The 17,651-nt window shown below is 44.5% G+C and overlaps 1 protein-coding gene across 7 annotated transcripts in view; it reads left to right on the top strand.

The window, feature by feature from the left end:
• Positions 1-16,750, top strand: part of Ltbp1 (latent transforming growth factor beta binding protein 1) — a 396,032-nt gene extending 379,282 nt beyond the window's left edge. For 3 of the 7 annotated variants that reach the window (XM_052746278.1, XM_052746279.1, XM_052746281.1), the window contains 3 exons: positions 10,546-10,668; positions 14,798-14,947; positions 15,765-16,750. In XM_052746278.1, coding sequence (XP_052602238.1) covers positions 10,546-10,668; positions 14,798-14,947; positions 15,765-15,946 — 455 coding nt within the window. In that variant the 3' untranslated portion in view covers positions 15,947-16,750. The remainder of the gene's footprint in view (positions 1-10,545; positions 10,669-14,797; positions 14,948-15,764) is intronic. The other 4 variants (XM_052746282.1, XM_052746283.1, XM_052746284.1 and 1 more) reach the window with 2 other exon arrangements.
• The last annotated feature ends 901 nt before the right edge of the window (positions 16,751-17,651 follow it).

Here is a 17,651-nt window from a genome sequence, read left to right on the forward strand (position 1 = left end):
GTTGAGGTTTGCTCCCAAGAATGACGAGGAAAATCCCACAGCCCTGAAGTGGGCTTGGAGGTTTTCAGCTGAGATGGGGTTGCATTTATTTTTACCTCTTCTTAACAAACTTGTTATAAGGTCAGAGCAGAGCCGCTGGCTACAGGCTTTGAAATGGTAACCTCTGACCAGTGCAGGCAAACCTTGGTAGGTGACGGGTAGGGTATGGTTGGTCCATTTTCCTTTCCTGCAACAGACAGATGTGTCCCTTAGCACTGGGGAAAGGCAGCTAGCAAGAGCTTAAAGAGCAACCAGAGATACAGGGGTGGGGGTAGAGGAGGGACTCAGGGATCGAACCCTAGCATGCCCAAGGAGGTCCTGATTTGATTCCCGGAACCACGGTTTTTAAAAAAATAAGCCTCATGTCTGGATGAATTTGGTCAAGCCAAGCCTAGGGAAGTAACGGTTCACCATCAGCAGCCAATCTTTAATGTAAGGAACAACTTTCAAGAGGGCAATGTAGCTCGGTAAGGAGGATTCCTGACACATTGGCTCCTTTTTAATGTTTGTCCCTGAGCCTCGAGTCTTCGGGACCAGCAGAGCTGTGTGAACAGTTGTGTTGGTTGCATTTCCGCTGATTTCTACAAGATGCTACTCACTTGGTAACCCACGAGTCCCCAGCAAGGATGGACAACGATGTCAGTGCCAGAATGTACCCCAGAGAGGATTATAACTGATTGGGAACAGCCCTGGGGGAAGAGGAGAGTCTCTTTAAAGTGAAGTGAGATAGCAACATACAAAGAAATTATAAGACACAATCAGAGATCTTAAAATAATTCCAAGTTTTTGCTAAGTAATGACGTCTTATTTCCTGTAATTGAATGGAATACGTCTTCACCAACAACCATTTAGTGTTAAGTAATAGTACATAAATTAGTCAGAACTTGTTCTTCAAATGATAGCAGTGGGTTCTGAGGGCTATCTTATTGTTTTGTTTGTTTAGAATCCTGAGTTCTGACTCTTAAGAGTTTTAAACAAATATCAGGTCAGTTTTCTCGAGTGTAAACTTTAAAAATAAAAAGCATTGTTAAAAATACTTTTAAATATAATTTAAACTAGAATTAAAGGAAATATGTATATTTATTATTAAAATGATCATACTTAGTAGTTAAAACTTTGAGAGTTTAACCTGACTTGGCCTTTTGAATACCTTTTTTTTTAAATGGTTTACCTATATCAATTCATTTAATTCTTTTTTTATTATTTTTTTATTTTACAATACAATTCAGTTCTACATATCAGCCACGGATTCCCTTGTTCTCCCCCCCCCCCCCGCCCCCCTCCCCTTCCCCCTAGCCTACTCCCCCATTCCCACCTCCTCCAGGGCAAAGCCTCCCCCAAGGACTGAGATCAACTAGACTCAGTCCAGGCAGGTCCAGTCCCCTCCTCCCAGGCACACCCTAATTGTCGTGCTAGAAACCCCATCCAATGACTGAGGGATCTGGATGCAGAGATCCATGGGCTAGGCCCCAGGTGGAGCTCCGGGAGTCCAATTAGCGAGAAAGAGGAGGGTTTATATGAGCGAGAATTGTTGAGACCAAGGTTGGATAAAGCACAGGGACAAACAGCCAAACGAATGGAAACACATGAACTATGAACTGGTGGCTGGGGGGCCCCCAGCTGGATCAGGCCCTCCGAATGGGTGAGACAGTTGATTGGCTTGATCTGTTTGGGAGGCATCCAGGCAGTGGGACTGGGTCCTGTGCTCATTGCATGAGTTGGCTGTTTGAAACCTGGGGCTTATGCAGGGTCGCTTGAATACCTTTCAATGTCTCTCAACCTCAGTTTCCTTCTGGGACAGGTTTGTGAGGCAGAACAGCGACGTCTAGTGGTTATTATCTTGAATTGCAGCCACAAGTTTCAGTGGCCATTTTCTTCCCAGGGTAGCAGTAAGCATCCTATTTAGAATCAACACAAACTCAATGGTATTTTTTTTTTAAAGTTTTTTGTCTTATGATGCTTTTTCGGGATTATTGGCTATTTGTTTGTTTGTTTGTACCTTACATGTCCTTTGCGTTTGTTCTACCGTTTCCGGCTTTGTGTTGTTATGGGGTATCTGTGTGTGTGAACATGTGTTTCCTGCATCTGTATGTGTTTCTTCTGCTTTTTCTTCCTATCTTTTTTTCGGTTTGTCTGTCTGTTTTGTCTTATTCCAGTTTCTCTGTTTTTATTTTATCTCATTTTACTATTTTTTTTTTCAAATGCCTGTTTGTTTTCTAATGAGAAAGGGGGGAGGTATGGATTTGATGGGAGGGGACATGGGGAGGATCTGAGAGGTGTTGGGGGAGGAGAAGCATAATCAGAATATATTTATGAAAACAATATCTATTTTCAATTAAAAAAAAAAACAGAATCACACATAGAAGCTTGGATGGACCCTGGAGATGTCTTGTCTCCTTACTTACTAGTTATAAACAGAAAGGTTTGATAAACTCCAGACACTCACTCTCTCTCTCTCTCTCTCTCTCTCTCTCTCTCTCTCTCTCTCTCTCTCTCTCTCACACACACACACACACACACACACACACACACACACATACACACACACACATATACACACACATACACACACACACACACACACACACACACACACACACACACACGTACTACTACCAAGAATAGAACCCAGGACCTTGTGCATGCTGGTCAAGCTTTCAAGCATCGAGTTATATCCCCCATTAGTTTGTATTTATTTTTTTAAGGGAGGTAAAAATTCACACAAAACAAAAGCAAGTGTCCTGAGGTGGGCATGCCAGTGGCATGTGGGACATTCACAAGGCATACAACCTTTAACCTCCCTTTTATCCTAAAGTATACATTCAGTTCCTCTTCCTAGGTAATTCTTACTTGCTTTATCAGGAAAAGCGAAGCAAATGGACTCCTTGTGGATGATACTTGTTTCTCGTAATGTGTTGGCTTTTTAGATGGTCACTTCCAAGAGCAGGAAAGGGCATTGTTGGCATGGCTTACACATCCTCACAGAGAAAGAAACAAAAGTAGGTCCCTGTTTACAAAAGGATTGCTTTGAAATCCCTCCTCTGTACCCCCTTTGCATTGTTAAACCTTACCTCTCGTCTCGTCTCGCAGCAGAGGTAACCCCACTCCTTGTCTCTTTTGAGATTGCCCGAAAGTAAACCTTAGTGGTATCTTCCCAAAGCCCCGGTAACTAAGAAATGGGAGAAGCTTTGCATTGAGTTCTTAACAAGGAATTCATGTTAGCAGTCCCTGTTCTCAAGGCTTCCCTGTGTGGCTCAGTTTAATGCTATTACAAGAATATAAATGTTTGAATCCGGGTTTTAGAACGCAAAGGGGACCTCCATTTTCGGAAAAAAAAATTATTTATTTCGTAGTAGTATTGCGTGTGTAGCCAACAGTCTCTTCTGTCAGCCAGTCTGGCTAGCCAGCAGCCATCTGATGGGAAACACTGGGAGTGACAGCCTTGGAAGGCTGACCTTAGGTGAAGGCTGGGGGTGGGCAGGCTTGATTGCTCTAGGGCCATGAGCTTCCTCAAAGTGTTATGGTTTACAGGAGTCCCATGGAACATAAACCCTGCCAAGACTTTAGACCTCATTACTTCCCTGTCCTCGACAAGTACAATTTAATTGAACATTAAGCAATTTGATCTCTTTCACCTAATAAATCGAGCAAATTCAATAAACATAAATCCTGCTAATGATAGAGCTGACCCTGGCGGAGCTGAGCTCATCGGCCGCTCACGGTTATGGCTCTCCCTGGAATTTGAACCACAGATGCTTAGAGCTGCGCGAAGCCCTTACCTGATGCTCACGGTCTGGAGAGTGCACTCAACAGTTTTCCTAGGGTGTCAGAACAGAGCAGCTGCGACCAGAACACGGCTTGGCAGGGAGAGGACACACCAAGCCCTCTGCTGGCCTTAGACACGTTGTGCTATAAACTGTAATGTTCTGGGGAACAACAAAGAAGGACTAATTACAATTATTCCTTAGGTGGTTCTGAGATCTAAATGAAACTATATGATGCCGAAGTATGCTGTGTGTGGCTCACCGGAGCTCCAGGGCACATGCCTGCTGATTTCCTTTTTCCACAGGTTCTCTGCAGTGGACAGGGTATGTGTGTGCTCCGGTGTTAACTGAATGCCTCCTTGTTTGTCTGGTTGTTTAGTTGCTTTGGTTTTGATTCTGGTGTTGAGCCCAGGGTGGCCTTGAACTCCTGATCCTCTTACCTTGGCCTCTAGAGTACGGGGATTGCAGGCACGTGCCCTCACACCCAAGTCATGGGCTGTTTTCCTGTCTGCAGTACTCCTACCCCGCCCCTCTGGGTTAGTTTGTCTCCTCCTCATTTGCTGCTCGCAGAATGAAATGTAAGGTTTCCCATTATTCCTTTCCCTTTTCCGCTGCTAAACTCCACCCTGTTCATCCGATGCTCAGCAAGTTCGTGCTGTCCTCAGGAAGAAACGAATCAGTTCGATGGAGCTGAAACAGAGTGGCACAAATCTTGTTCCATAGGTGGAGGAACTGAAATTCCAGGAAACGGGTCCAGACCAGGAGCTAGGAAGAAATAAGGACGAGAACCCAGGTGTCTTGAGCCTGTGGATTCTAGTTCTTTTATTCAGTGTGTGTGTGCGCGTGTGTGTGTGTGTGTGTGTGTGTGTGTGTGTGTGTGTGTGTGTGTATTGTTGTATCTGTGTGTGGATATGGTTGTTATGGAGTGTGTGTGTGTGTGTGTGTGTGTGTGTGTGTGTGTGTGTGTCTGCTGTATCTATGTGTGGGTATGGTTGTTATGGAGTGTGTGTGTGTGTGTGTGTGTGTGTGTGTGTGTGTGTCTGCTGTATCTATGTGTGGGTATGGTTGTTAGGGAGTGTGTGTGTGTGTGTGTGTGTGTGTGTGTGTGTGTGTGTGTGTGTGTCTGCTGTATCTGTGTGTGGGTATGGTTATTATGGAGTGTGTGTGTGTGTGTGTGTGTCTGTCTGTCTATCTGTCTGTCTGTCTAATTTCCTATCACAGTTATGCACTTTTTAACTTCCTGGAAGCAGGCTGGCTACCTGCTCCACTCTGGACAAGCGTTTATTCACTGAAAAAGACAGACATACAGTGCCATGCGGTTCTTGACCCTACCTCCTAAAGCCTTTCTGTCGCCTTTCTTCTCCAGCACAGGACAGAAGGATCTAAAATGGTCACTGTACGAAGAAAATTTATAGCCTTTGCCCATTTCAGTTAAGGAAAAATTTCCGCTCTGATGCGGGCTTAACAGTCACTGTGGGAAATGCCCATTTCCCTCCTCTCGCTCCTGAACACCACCATCGATTAATAATGCCTGTTTAAACCTGTAGGAAAAACACCTGGTAGAGAAATCTGAATGAAATATGACCCCTATTCTTACTACAGAAGACCTGGGCCTTGCTCTTCCCACATAGACACAGTTTAAATTTCATAGCTCTAAATGCTCAGCCCTGGTGTGTGAAAACCCAAATCCAGCCTCTGCTTCATTTCTGAAAGCTGAATTTAGTCTGCCTCAGACAACGGAAACTTCACCTCCTGGTTTCTGGAATGCCAGAGTGGCACCATGACATGTGACTATCCAGACCAGCCCCACAGATGTGTCTGTCATCAAGAACAGAGATTTCCTGCCAGGATGTAGTAATGTGCTTCCCATAGCTTCTGACAGTAGGGGTCCCAGACCCACTGGCTCCAGGGGAGTACTTTTTTAAAAAAAAAAAAAATATATTTTTTCATTTAAAGTAGAAATCAAAACAGTACCATCTGCCATGTGAATCTGTCATGCCAGGGAAAATAGTGTGACCAATGGCCTGGATCTGTTTAGACCACTTAGTGGTGGTGTCTCATGTCACCCATGTGTCCTTTTCCTAGCTTTGATCTAGAGCTGAGCATTTGTGCTCAGGGAGGTGGGGAATGCCACCTCCCTGCTGAGGTGTTAATATTTCCATTTGCTGTTCATTTCGCATTTCTGTTCAGCTAAATCCCCAGATGGGAAACATTCAGTGGGGCGGGGGGGCCTCAGAGAGGAGGGGGTCTCGGGCTCTGCTAAGGGAACCAGGCGTGGCTCTGCACCTAGCACCTGGCGACTGGCTAATTCATTGCTGCTGTGCCCAAGAAGAGGAAGTTTCCGAAAGCAAGTGGACTTTAAGGATGAAGTATGTTGTGCTTGTGCTCATGGTGAGCTGGAGGGAGAGGCAGCCGAGGTTCTCCTGGCTTCTCCTGGGAAGCTGTGGAAACAGTTCAGGGGTCTGTTATTGGTCTCTGGACTGCAGCCAGCCCTGATTCACCCATGTCCCCTAAGCTAGCTAGACTCTGGCAGTGACTCAGACCTAGGGCTAACCACACCTCCAAGCTAGAGTAGGTTTTTTTTTTTTTTTCTCTCTCTCTCGGGGCTTTGGATGCTAATAGGCCACAACATTCTAGAAATTTGTCTATACTCAGATCCCAAAAATATGGCATCTTACCTATGCCTCATTGGAATGTTCCGAGGTATCCCTACATCATCACATTGCAGCCACGGCTATGTGGTGAGATCTGTGACTCAAATATAAAGTTCTGTTGTTCACAGTCTATCACAGGTAAGCAAATTTGCCAAGGCAATCGCCAGTTTTGTGCCTTGTTGGAGAGTGTTCATGAACATTTTTTTCTCTGCCAAGTTTCTTCCACCTATATAAAAATCTCCAGATAATCTCAAGAGGGAATCAACAAATGCCTAGAGTTGGCTCATCCATCATCCTTAATTTACTGCAGCCCCCTTTGCCCACAGATCACCCTCCGTTCAGACATTCAGATTTATATGTCACTTGCAATGCTCTCTTTGAATCCCCAGTTGTTTCCAGATCTTCGGTAAAGACTTCTGGGTTTCTCTTAAGAGAAAGAAAAAAACAAAAGAGTAACTTCCATATTCTTGGAGCATCAAACTGTATGAGCAAATCTATCACATCATCTCATTTTTTCATATGCCACTAACTTATGAAGGTAAGAATTACCCCTATGGAGGTGCTGGAAAGATGGCTCAGAGGTTAAGAACACGGGCTGCTCTTGCAGAGGACCCAGGTTCAATTCCCAGCACCCACACAGTGGCACACAGCCACTTTGTAACTCCTGTTCCAGGGGATCTGAGGCCCTCTTCTGACCTCCACAGGAGCTAGGCACACACATGGCAAACGGGCATGCATGCAGGCAAAACATTCATACAGTAAAAATAAATAGTTTTTTTTTTTTTAAAGAATTATGCTTACGTGACAGATGTAGAAACCGAGGCTTGCCCAAAATTGCCAAATAGGAAAATAAAAAACACGGTGAACACTCCAGCTCTGACTTCTGCTTCCAACAACCACATTCTTCCCATTTCTCCATGCTCACTTCACTCTTGACCCTGGCAGAGAATCATCGAGGTGCATGATGGGAGGATGGAAGAGACAGCGTACAGGGATTAGGGACAGACCTGTCCTCGTTCCCAGAAAGATAATTGTCCTTGTGTTGAGCGAGGTGCACATCTTCAGCTACGAGACAGAGCATGCGACACAGAAATGGTGGTTGGATATCCGATCAAAACTGTCTTGAAGCTTGGCATTCGATCTGTTAGAGACAGCGAGGCTGTAAAGGACCGTGTATTCTAGACTCCTGAGTGGTGATGCATGGCAGAAAGGAAGAGACTGATTCGGCGGGTCTCGAACCTACCAATCTCTATCTCCCTCCACTGCCCTCTATCCAGCCTGGGTCAAGTCTGGAAGCTTCTTTAGGAAACGTTTAGCCATGTGTGGCCACGGTTTAATTTCTTTTGCCTGTACCTTTGATGAGATCCTTAACAATAATCCAAAATGCTTCTTCCCATAACATAATTTGTGGCTATCTACATAGCTGTCATTCAAGCGTGGGCCTCGCAGGCAGCTGCTTGTAGACACTCCCATCTGAGGTCTCCCCTTTGACCCTGATAGAGGTGAATGCTTGCACCTCGGTGCTTTAGTAGAAGAGAGCCCAGGACTGAAGCCAAACAACCCTGGCCAGGCCTTTCTGTGTCCCTTGACATCCTTGGACCTCAAGTCTCAGAAAGGCTCCCTAACAGCTGACAGATGTCTCCGGGGGGAGCTTTCAGCCATCTCTGGATTTTGTCTTCCAGGCTGATATATGAATTGATTCACTTTTAATGTCCACTCTTGATCACACTGTGACTTGGCTATGAAATATTAAAAGATGTCCCCCCCTTCAAGATGTATAGCAAATATATATATATATAATTTTTTTTTAATCTAGAGAGATGACCTCAGCTCTTAAAACTTGTAAACATGTGAACAATTCTCTTCTTCAAGGAAAGGCCTTGGTGCTTTTTCAGACATTAAGTAGAACTGACAGCAGTTTGAGCTCTGTTTGAAGCTGGGATTTTTGGGGTTTGTTTTGTTGTTATTGTTGTTATCATTGTTGTTTTTTTGAGTCAAGAGTCTTGTTCCAGGCTCTGTTATTTCCTTAAAGAAATTAACATTTTGTCTTAGGGTATGCCTTCATGCAAAGTGTTGGGAACATCTGGGGTCTGGATATTGTTTCTAGAATATTTGTGCATGAGGAGAGGGGCTGGGGCAGTGGGACTTCTACCCTGCCCCATGGTGCAGTGGGGTCTGAGGCTTTACTGTTCTCTGGTGCTAGTCTCAGAATGTGTAGGGACTGGGTGCCGGGCGGTGGTGGCGCACGCCTTTAATCCCAGCACTCAGGAGGCAGAGGCAGGCGGATCTCTGTGAGTTCGAGGCCAGCCTGGGCTACCAAGTGAGTTCCAGGAAAGGCGCAAAGCTACACAGAGAAACCCTGACTCGAAAAACAAAAAAAAAAAAAAAAAAAAAAAAAAGAATGTGTGAGCTTTGACTCTTCACCCTCCCTATGGGGATGAAAGCAAGCCTTTACAGGTCACACTAGCTGTTTCCTTAGAGTTATTTATTTAAAGAGAGAGGGGAGGAAAAGAATGAGTGTATGTGAGCTATGGTGTGCATTCACATTGCGGGAGTCTGTTCTCTCCTTCCTCCATGTAGGTACCAGAATTTAACTTAGGTCCTCAGGCTTGATGGCACATGCCTTTAATCGCTGAGCCATCTTGCCAGACTCGGTGTTTTCCTTTAATTTTATATATTAGGAAACAAACTGGAAACCTTCCAGTAAGTGTGGCCTTGGGTGACTGGTGAGATTGTCAGTCTAGACCCGGAGCCTAGTATCTGGCTGCCGCTAATCATCCTGGCAGAGTAGTTGACCTCTAGGGAACTCAGACTTTTCACCAACTGCTAGTTATTATATTTGGGAAATGGATTTTCTCTCATTCATACATCCAGCACATGAAACATTTCTCTCCAGACTTTCCAATCAGCCGCTATGAAGGGTAGGCAAGAGCCTGACATTGTTCTGTGCATTTACATCGCAGGAGCCCCCCTGTGGGTGGAGAACCAAGATTCCACGGCTTGGCTGGGGAGGGGAGGTTAGGAATCCAACCCTTCTGCGCTGGTCCAGTTTGGAATAGGGATGTGGCTCCAGGAAGTAGCAGCTGGAGGTGAAGAGCAAATAAGGCCCAGTGTTCCAGAAGACTGCCCTTGAAGAAAGCTCTGTGGCCTGGTGACTGACTCCAGGTCCGGAGCAGCTGGGCACCAACTGAGACATAACCTCTCCGTGCCTTTATGGCTGCATCAGTAGAATTTGGATGACAACAGAATCTCTCAGAGTGGCAAATGCTTTGGTGAACTGAGTGTTAATTAAGTGCTTACAACACCACACGACAGAACAAGCAGTGTGCAATCCGCCGCTTCTTAGTGCGACGCTCATCCTGGCTGTGATTTCCATCATGCTGTAGTCACGTTCACAGAGCCTGGCATTCTGCAGTGTTAGACAGTTACAGCAACCACTGGTCAGTTCAAGCTGAGACTCCGCAGACGCTGTTGTATCATGTTATGAACGTGGTATGAATCATGTTATGATCCGCTTTTCCTGTTTCTTATGGACATGTGCCTTTCACTTACTACGTGGACTACTTTATTTCTTATATTTTTATGATAATACGTATTAAGATTGGATAAGGCTTCTCCTCCAGAAGGCCTGATGCATTCTAAGATCTCTCTCTCTCTCTCTCTCTCTCTCTCTCTCTCTCTCTCTCTCTCTCTCTCTCTCTCTCTTCCCCTCTGCTTTTTCTATCTGTCTGTCTCTCTTTCTCCCCATTTTTCTCTGTCTGTTGCTCTTTCTCTCTCTCTGATTGTGTCCGTCTGTCTCTCTTTCTCTCTCATGTTTTCTAGGATGGGTTTTGCAAATCATCAGCTCTTTCAGGTCATTGTTTGGGAATCTTATTTCTGTTCTATCCTAATATTCAGTGTGTGCATGTGCCCAGCTCCCACAGACGAATCCTCAGGCACATTCCATCCAGATGCTTCTGGATGATTTTGTGTGTGTGTGTGTGTGTGTGTGTGTGTGTGTGTGTGTGTGTGTGTGTGATGCCAGGCTCACTACTCTGAGATGTGGTGTGCATGTCTAATGTAATCCAACAGTGTCCTGTCCCTCTCAGATGACTACGCCCAACTGTGCAACATCCCCGTGACGGGACCACGGCGGCCATATGGAAGGGACGCGTTGGTGGACGTCAGTGAACAGTATGGCCCAGAGACCGACCCTTACTTCATTCAGGACCGTAAGCACAATCATTCAGTCCATGTTAAGTTAAGCTCTGGCTCAAGATTACTCAGTGTTTTCAAAGCATAATCCCTGGGAAATGGTTCCAAAGGCAGATCTGTGGGTCTTGGTCTCAACCTACCCATCAGAATCTCAGGGTGGGACTCACCAGGCTGGTTTTGTAATCCCTGTGGTTTACATAGCCTGCTGCTTTGGCTCGGAATCACCAGATTCCAAGGTTAGTGTGGCTTGTGGGGGTGGGGTAGGGGTAGGTGGGCTGTTGTATTTATTTTCTTTAACGTAATAAAAATGATCTTATTGTTATAATTGTTGCAGCTCCATCACTTCTTATTAAGTCATGGTCTAGTTCCATTTTCCTACAAGGAGATGGCAAATGTTCACCACACCAAGTTGATCTTTACAAGTATTTTAGAGTGGGTGGTCCAAAAAAAAAAAAAAAAAAAACCCTTCTTGGTCAGAAATGGATTTTTAGAATCCACTTGTGAGGGGATTTATTAAGTAAGAAGTGACACGTGCCAGCTTTTTCTGGATTTGTGAGCAAAGCTGTCAGGGGGGAGGCAGGAATGAAAATAATGTCCCCTCTAGAAAGGAAATGCCCCACGGTCTACGGACAGAGGGTCCTGTGTGAGGAAACCACACACAAACTGTGTCTCTGTAGGAGAGACATCTGTACTTTCAAATAAGACAGAGCGAGGTTTGGAAACAGCAGTTCAGAATGAAAGCTGATGGCTGGCTGGACAAGCGGATGCTAAGCTGCATCGTAGTAGAGAAATGTGAATTCAAGGACCCATCCTCGTCTCATGAGGGATGCGCGTCACTCAAGCAGCTGTACCGCATTCTCACACGCTGGGTCCCTATGGACCATGGACCTTGGGGCTAGGACTTTAGAGACACTTCAGAGTTGCAGCATGCCATGAAGCCTTTTCTTGATGGGGTGGGGAAGCTGTCACCCGTCTCCAGAAGCCACCAATTGGGAGTAGCCCCCCAGAACTTTGTAGTTACATTTGGGATTGTTTCCACAGGGTCGAAGGGTCTTTTCCTTCTTCCCTTGTGGTTCGGGAGGGCAGACACTCTTTTCCTCTCTCTGTTCTTATGTGAGCCCTTTGGTTGGATCTGAGAATCCCACCATATAGGCGCTGATGAGAAAGCATAACAATTAATTACATTTCACAATCCAAGAGCAAAGTTTAAAGAAATGGCCAGAGCATACTGCTTGGAGGCTTTTAGGCAGTAAATTTGTGAATGAATGGCAACCTGGGAATATCTGATATCACTAAAGGATGGTGAGTTCTGTTCATCCCCCTGAGAGATTTATGGCGGGGGGAGGGCACCTAGAAGTTAGTGGAAGGTAAGGCTTACTTCCAAGCATTTGTTTACTCAGGTTTCTGCCGCCCCAGCTACCAGACTCCTTTAGCAAGGCTGTTCATTTTCCAGCTTACGTATGTGAAGACCTTCCCTCCCTGGAGAATCATTACGGTCTGGTAGGAATAGGAAAAGGCAAGCTGGGCAGCAGGTTCAGAAGTAAATAGTCCCTCAGGTGACTTGGGTTTGAGAGAATCAGTCTATACCAGTTGGGGCAATTCTGAGATGACCCAACCTTGACTCCGTCCGAGGATGCTTGCTGTGTTCTGATCACCTGGCAGAGTTCAGAGTGCCCTGTTTCTGCCATTCCAGTCAGGTTGATTATCACGTACCTATATGGCCCCTTTCCAAGGTCAAGAGCAGTATGGTTCTAGAAGTTTCCCGCTGCCCTTTCCCAAGTCTTCCCAAGGATAACTACTGTTCCAATCCTAACTCTTGTGCGTAGTCACCTTGTTTTATTACTAAAAAGACATGATCCTGAGCCACCTCATGAAATGGGCCTGAATACATCCATAACCCCAAGACTATGTACTTGTAAATACACATCACAGTAAGGGCTATAGATCAGTAAACCTTCTCCTTAAAAAAAAGGGGGGGGGGAAATAGCAAGATCCAAAGAAAGCCCACAAATTCAGAAATAGCAGGTAAGTCTGTAAGCCACCCCGAAACCCACACACTTATGTGCGTCACCTCTGCCCCATGACAGTTCACATTCTAGGACTTTACATGCTGAACTATCCTGAACTTCTCTTCAATGCTAACATGACTCTAAAGCTCCTTTTCTTTCCTTTTTTTCTTTTTAAAGATTAATTTATTTACTATGCATTCAGTGTTCTACCTACATGTATGCCTACAGGCCAGAACAGGGCACCAGATCTGATTACGGATGGTTGTGAGCCACCATGTGGTTGCTGGGAATTGAACTCAGGACCTCTGGAAGAGCAGCCAGTGCTTTTAACCACTGAGCCATCTCTCCAGCCCCTAACGCTCCTTTTCACTTCACAAATGTCAACACACACGTTGGTGTCACACCTAGGGAGTTGTCATGTGGGTTTTGACCTCCAGTTTTGATTCCACAGTGGCCTTTAAACAGCCTGTATATTAGAAACGTCTCCCCAGCCTGACCTGCTCTGTAGGTAGCAAGGGCTCCTGGCCCTGCCGCAGAAAGGACCATACCGAGTAGCCAGTAACGGAAGAGGAGCTAAGTGAGAATTCTCATCACCTTCATGGGTTGTGGTCTCCATCACCTTCAATTTGAGCAGTATTTCCAAAACTGGATTTCATTAGTGTGTTAGCCATTCTCTGAAAGGCTAGCTATGGTAACGTTTTGGACTTTGCGGGCCACATGGTCTCTGTTGTAGCCACTCCGCTCTGCCATAGTGTCATATAAATGGCCACAGAGGGTGACCTTGGCTCCTGGAATGTAGTTGTGTTCATTTACCTGAATAGGTACCAGGTCAGATTTGGATCAGGCCCTGCCTACCTGGTTTAGAATCCTGAAAGTGTGTTTTAGGAGATCTCGAGTTCCATTTGTTAATGGCACATTTTAGCTCCTATAATAAAATGTAGTCTTACTAGTTGTGACGCTGAAATGATTTTGCTGTCACTGAAATGATTTTACCATGATATACTGGATTTGAAGATTTCAATGAAGGTTCCATTTTTTGAGTCTGTATTTCTCAAATCAGCTTTATGTGCCTCCATTTCATTTCTTGATGGCCCATTTCTTCCCCTCTTTAAATTTTGGCAAGGGGCTCTCATGGATGCGTTACTTTTTTAAAAGAGGTTTTTTGGTGGGCTCCTCTGCAAATTAAGACCTTCTGGCCCTTCGTAGCAACAATATTTTGCTGCCCCCTACAGTTCTACTGGAGAATTACCTCAGAGGCCCGGTAATGCTAAAATGTCTGGCTGTAATTTCTTTAAAGCCCCTTTGTGGAAGGAAGGGGACCCTTGATAGACATGTATTTATAGTTACCACTTCCTTCTCTATGAGGATAACTCAACACTTTCATGGCTGGTCACGTGGTTTTTATGTTGTTAAAATTCTAGGCGTCTCAAATGGCTTCCGAGCTAGTGTCTGAACTATAAAAAGAGCCTAACAAAAGTTTCTTTGTTTCGTCCTTTATTAAAGCCTTTTGTTTTCCTAAACACAAGTATAATGTGTTTTCCCATTTATCAAGATGTCTTGAATCATTTCTATGCCCTCTATCCTGTGGGCCTTTGTAAACGGCTCACTGGAAAGCTGGAGTAAACAGATCCCACAGGGCACAGCCAGCCTGACTCTTTGTTTCTGTGACTCCCATTGCGCATCCTCAAACTTGGGAGCCTGCTTAGAAAATGCCTGCTGGACACTGCTCAGGAATTCCACTGATCCGACCCCTAAAGGCTTCCTGACCTCTGCCCTACTGAAAATTCACGTAAAACGTTAAAAAAAAAATCCCACATTTCTCAATTGGAAAGAAAAATTCAAACCCATGCTTGTTTTCTCAAAACTCAAACTCATCCTTGTTTTCCACATTACATGATTTTAGTATAAAGCATTAGAATTCAAAAAGTGGGCTGATCTGTGTAAATTTTTGAATTGTTTTATGCTTAACGCTGGTTGTAGGTATACTTGATAGTAAATTCTAAAACTAACATTAAGGTATCTAAAACAAACATATAAAATAAACCAAATCCTAAACAACAACAACAACAATAATGTGATTTTCTGTCCCTACAGAGGGTGAACACTTCTAACCTGGACCCTGCCTCTTCCTTTGCAGGTTTTTTAAATAGCTTTGAGGAATTACAGGCGGAAGAATGTGGCATCCTTAACGGCTGTGAAAATGGCCGCTGTGTGAGGGTCCAGGAAGGTTACACTTGTGATTGCTTTGATGGGTATCATTTGGATATGGCCAAGATGACCTGTGTCGGTAAGAATGAGAGTGTCCGATGAAGGACTTTTCCCCTGGGATCCCCTGTGACCAGCTCTGGTCAGCTGAGTATGTTTCAGATAGATGAGTAGGGGTTGCAGTTTGGGAAGATGAAAAAAGTTATGGAAATATGCATTTAGTATAATTATGCTTGGTGTTACAGGGCTATACACAAAAATAGTTAAGACGGTCAATGGTATAGTCTGTATTTTTTTTTTAATCACAACCAAAACTCAGAGTTATCACCCCCATTTAAGAATCCTTACTGTTTTATTTTCCTCAGGGCCAGAGTCTGAGTCCCAGGGTCTTATGCATGCTAGGCAAGAACTGTACCAAGAAGCTCTGCCTCCAGCCCCACCCCCAAAAATGCTAAATACAGAGAGAAGGCCAGAACGGCTCCAGTAATTATTTTGACTTTTAAATTTAAAATTTGACGGTTCAGTAAGTATAGTTTCCCTGAGTATGTGACTCCACTATAGAAGAGTAGAGAGCATCCAGTAAATGACAGCTTCCCCAAGCACTTAGTCTGGATAAAAATATTAAAATCACCGGTTCCGTTGTGGCTTGTCTCTATAAAATGCCAAGCTGACAAAATGTTTGACATTCTGTTGAGTAACAGGGCAACTCTAGACTCTCCATGGTAGTCTATTTTAAGATCGAAGAAGGTTTGTCTTGCACATTGAAAGGGGTAACAATGGATAACTGTCTGGTTCATGTGGCTGAGAACTTCGGACAGCACCCAGGTGCGGATGGTGCCTGTGTGTCTCCGGCTCGAGTCACGTTCGAGAGCGTTGACCTGTGGTTTGGTTTATTGCAGATGTCAATGAATGCAGTGAGCTGAATAATCGGATGTCCCTCTGCAAGAACGCCAAGTGCATCAACACAGAGGGTTCCTACAAGTGTTTGTGTCTGCCAGGCTATGTGCCCTCCGACAAACCCAACTACTGCACGCCGCTGAATACTGCTTTGAATTTAGACAAAGACGGGGACTTGGAGTGAAGGAGACGCTATGTAACCTATGCCCATATACTCTGCACTGTGTAAAGGAAAAGGGAGAGATGTATACTTGACACACTGCACCTAACCCAGAATGGCCAAGACAGAAACAACATGGAGTTGAATGTACCCCAAAGACAGGGAGCGAGCGGAGCCAGAACCTGACGGGTGTAACAGACCAAATGGACATTTCTCCAAAAAAATCCAGTATATATAGTCTGTTCATATGTAAAATTCAATGGAAAAGAGGCAGGATAGGGCTGTTATTTTAAACAGAGGTTGTATTATTATCTTGTTTTGATTTTTTTTTCTTTTTTGCTATTGCTTAAATTTGGCTTTTAAATAGTGGTGGAGATGTTTTATATGATTTTCTTTTTGTTGTGCAGTTTCTCGGCTACCATTTTTTTTTCTTCAGCATTAATCTCAAGTTCAAACATCTTTGATAAAATATTGTTAAACTGTATTATAAGTATTATGACACAGGGTTGTGCTGTTCTTCGGTCCAGAGCCTTTTAAAAACAAATGTCTGTCCTGTGGATGTCTGTCCTGTGGAGCAGGCTGTGATTGGTAAGCTTTTATCCACATTTGGGGGGGGACACTTTTATTTTCATGTATTGCCATATCTCCCCTCAACTGGATCCCTTTGTTTGACTGAAATGGAAGAACTTCTTAACGTGTGTTAGTATTGTGATGTGTAAAGTCAACCCAGAGAAATTTAAAATCCTGAACATCCCCCCAAATATTTACCATTGTATGTTATAAAAAATAAAATTACCATTTTTGTAGGAAAAAAAAACAACTAAACCTGTGTGTGACAGAACATGGTACATCCCTCCCCTCCCCAAACCCCTATTTCTTAACTAATAGTCCTCTGTCACTTTATAAGTTAGGACTAGTTAGCTACTGTTACAGGCTGATCATTGCCCTGTTAAGTTCACAGGTTGAAAGGCTGAGTCCCAGTGCCTTAGGATGTGACTCTGTTGGGAGGTAGGATTCTCTAAGGAAGAAATGGACGTTGGTGGAGTAAACTGTAATCCAAGATCATGGGTGTCCTTAGGCGACAAGAAGTCAGGACACATTCAGAAGAAAGATCACTTGAAGAAGACAAGAAGGCGACCTTCTACAAAGGAGTGAGGCCTCAGAGGAGAGGCAATCAACCCTGCCACAGATCTTAAACTCTAGCTCCAGAATTCTGAGAAAATAAACTTCCGTTGGAACTGCCAGCCTATGGCCGCTCTAGAAAACCAAAACAGGTCCGTGTGATGGGAATAATGGGCAAACAAGACCTTGCAAAGCAGAGTCTCTACTCGCTCATGAGCCAGCCAAGCAACTACAGCTGCTTTACAGTATAAGCTGAAGTTCAGATTCCATTTTTTTTAACCTATTTTAAAAACAAGTTATGCCTCCGCAGACCCCCTGGAACATTCCCGCAGTGAATACCTTCTTGAGAGGCCTTTGCCTTCTAATATCTGCAGTGGACATTTTGATGACACCTCAAAGATGTTGATTTCCTAACCTTTGGAATCTGTCATAATCAAGAAAAGTACTGTGTCAGAGAAGTCAAGACAAGTTACTTGACCCCAAAGAGAAAGATGAGCTTGGGTTGCCTGGGTGGGCCTCAGGTAATCCCCAGGGGTGTCCTTGGAACCTTAAAGGTGGAAAGACAGAAAGGAGTCATGGAGGTGTGACAGGGAAGAGGTCAGGTGCA

The sequence above is a fragment of the Peromyscus californicus genome, unplaced genomic scaffold (genome assembly GCF_007827085.1).
Source record: "Peromyscus californicus insignis strain IS unplaced genomic scaffold, ASM782708v3 Scaffold_1__1_contigs__length_55948999, whole genome shotgun sequence".
Lineage (NCBI taxonomy): Eukaryota > Metazoa > Chordata > Mammalia > Rodentia > Cricetidae > Peromyscus > Peromyscus californicus.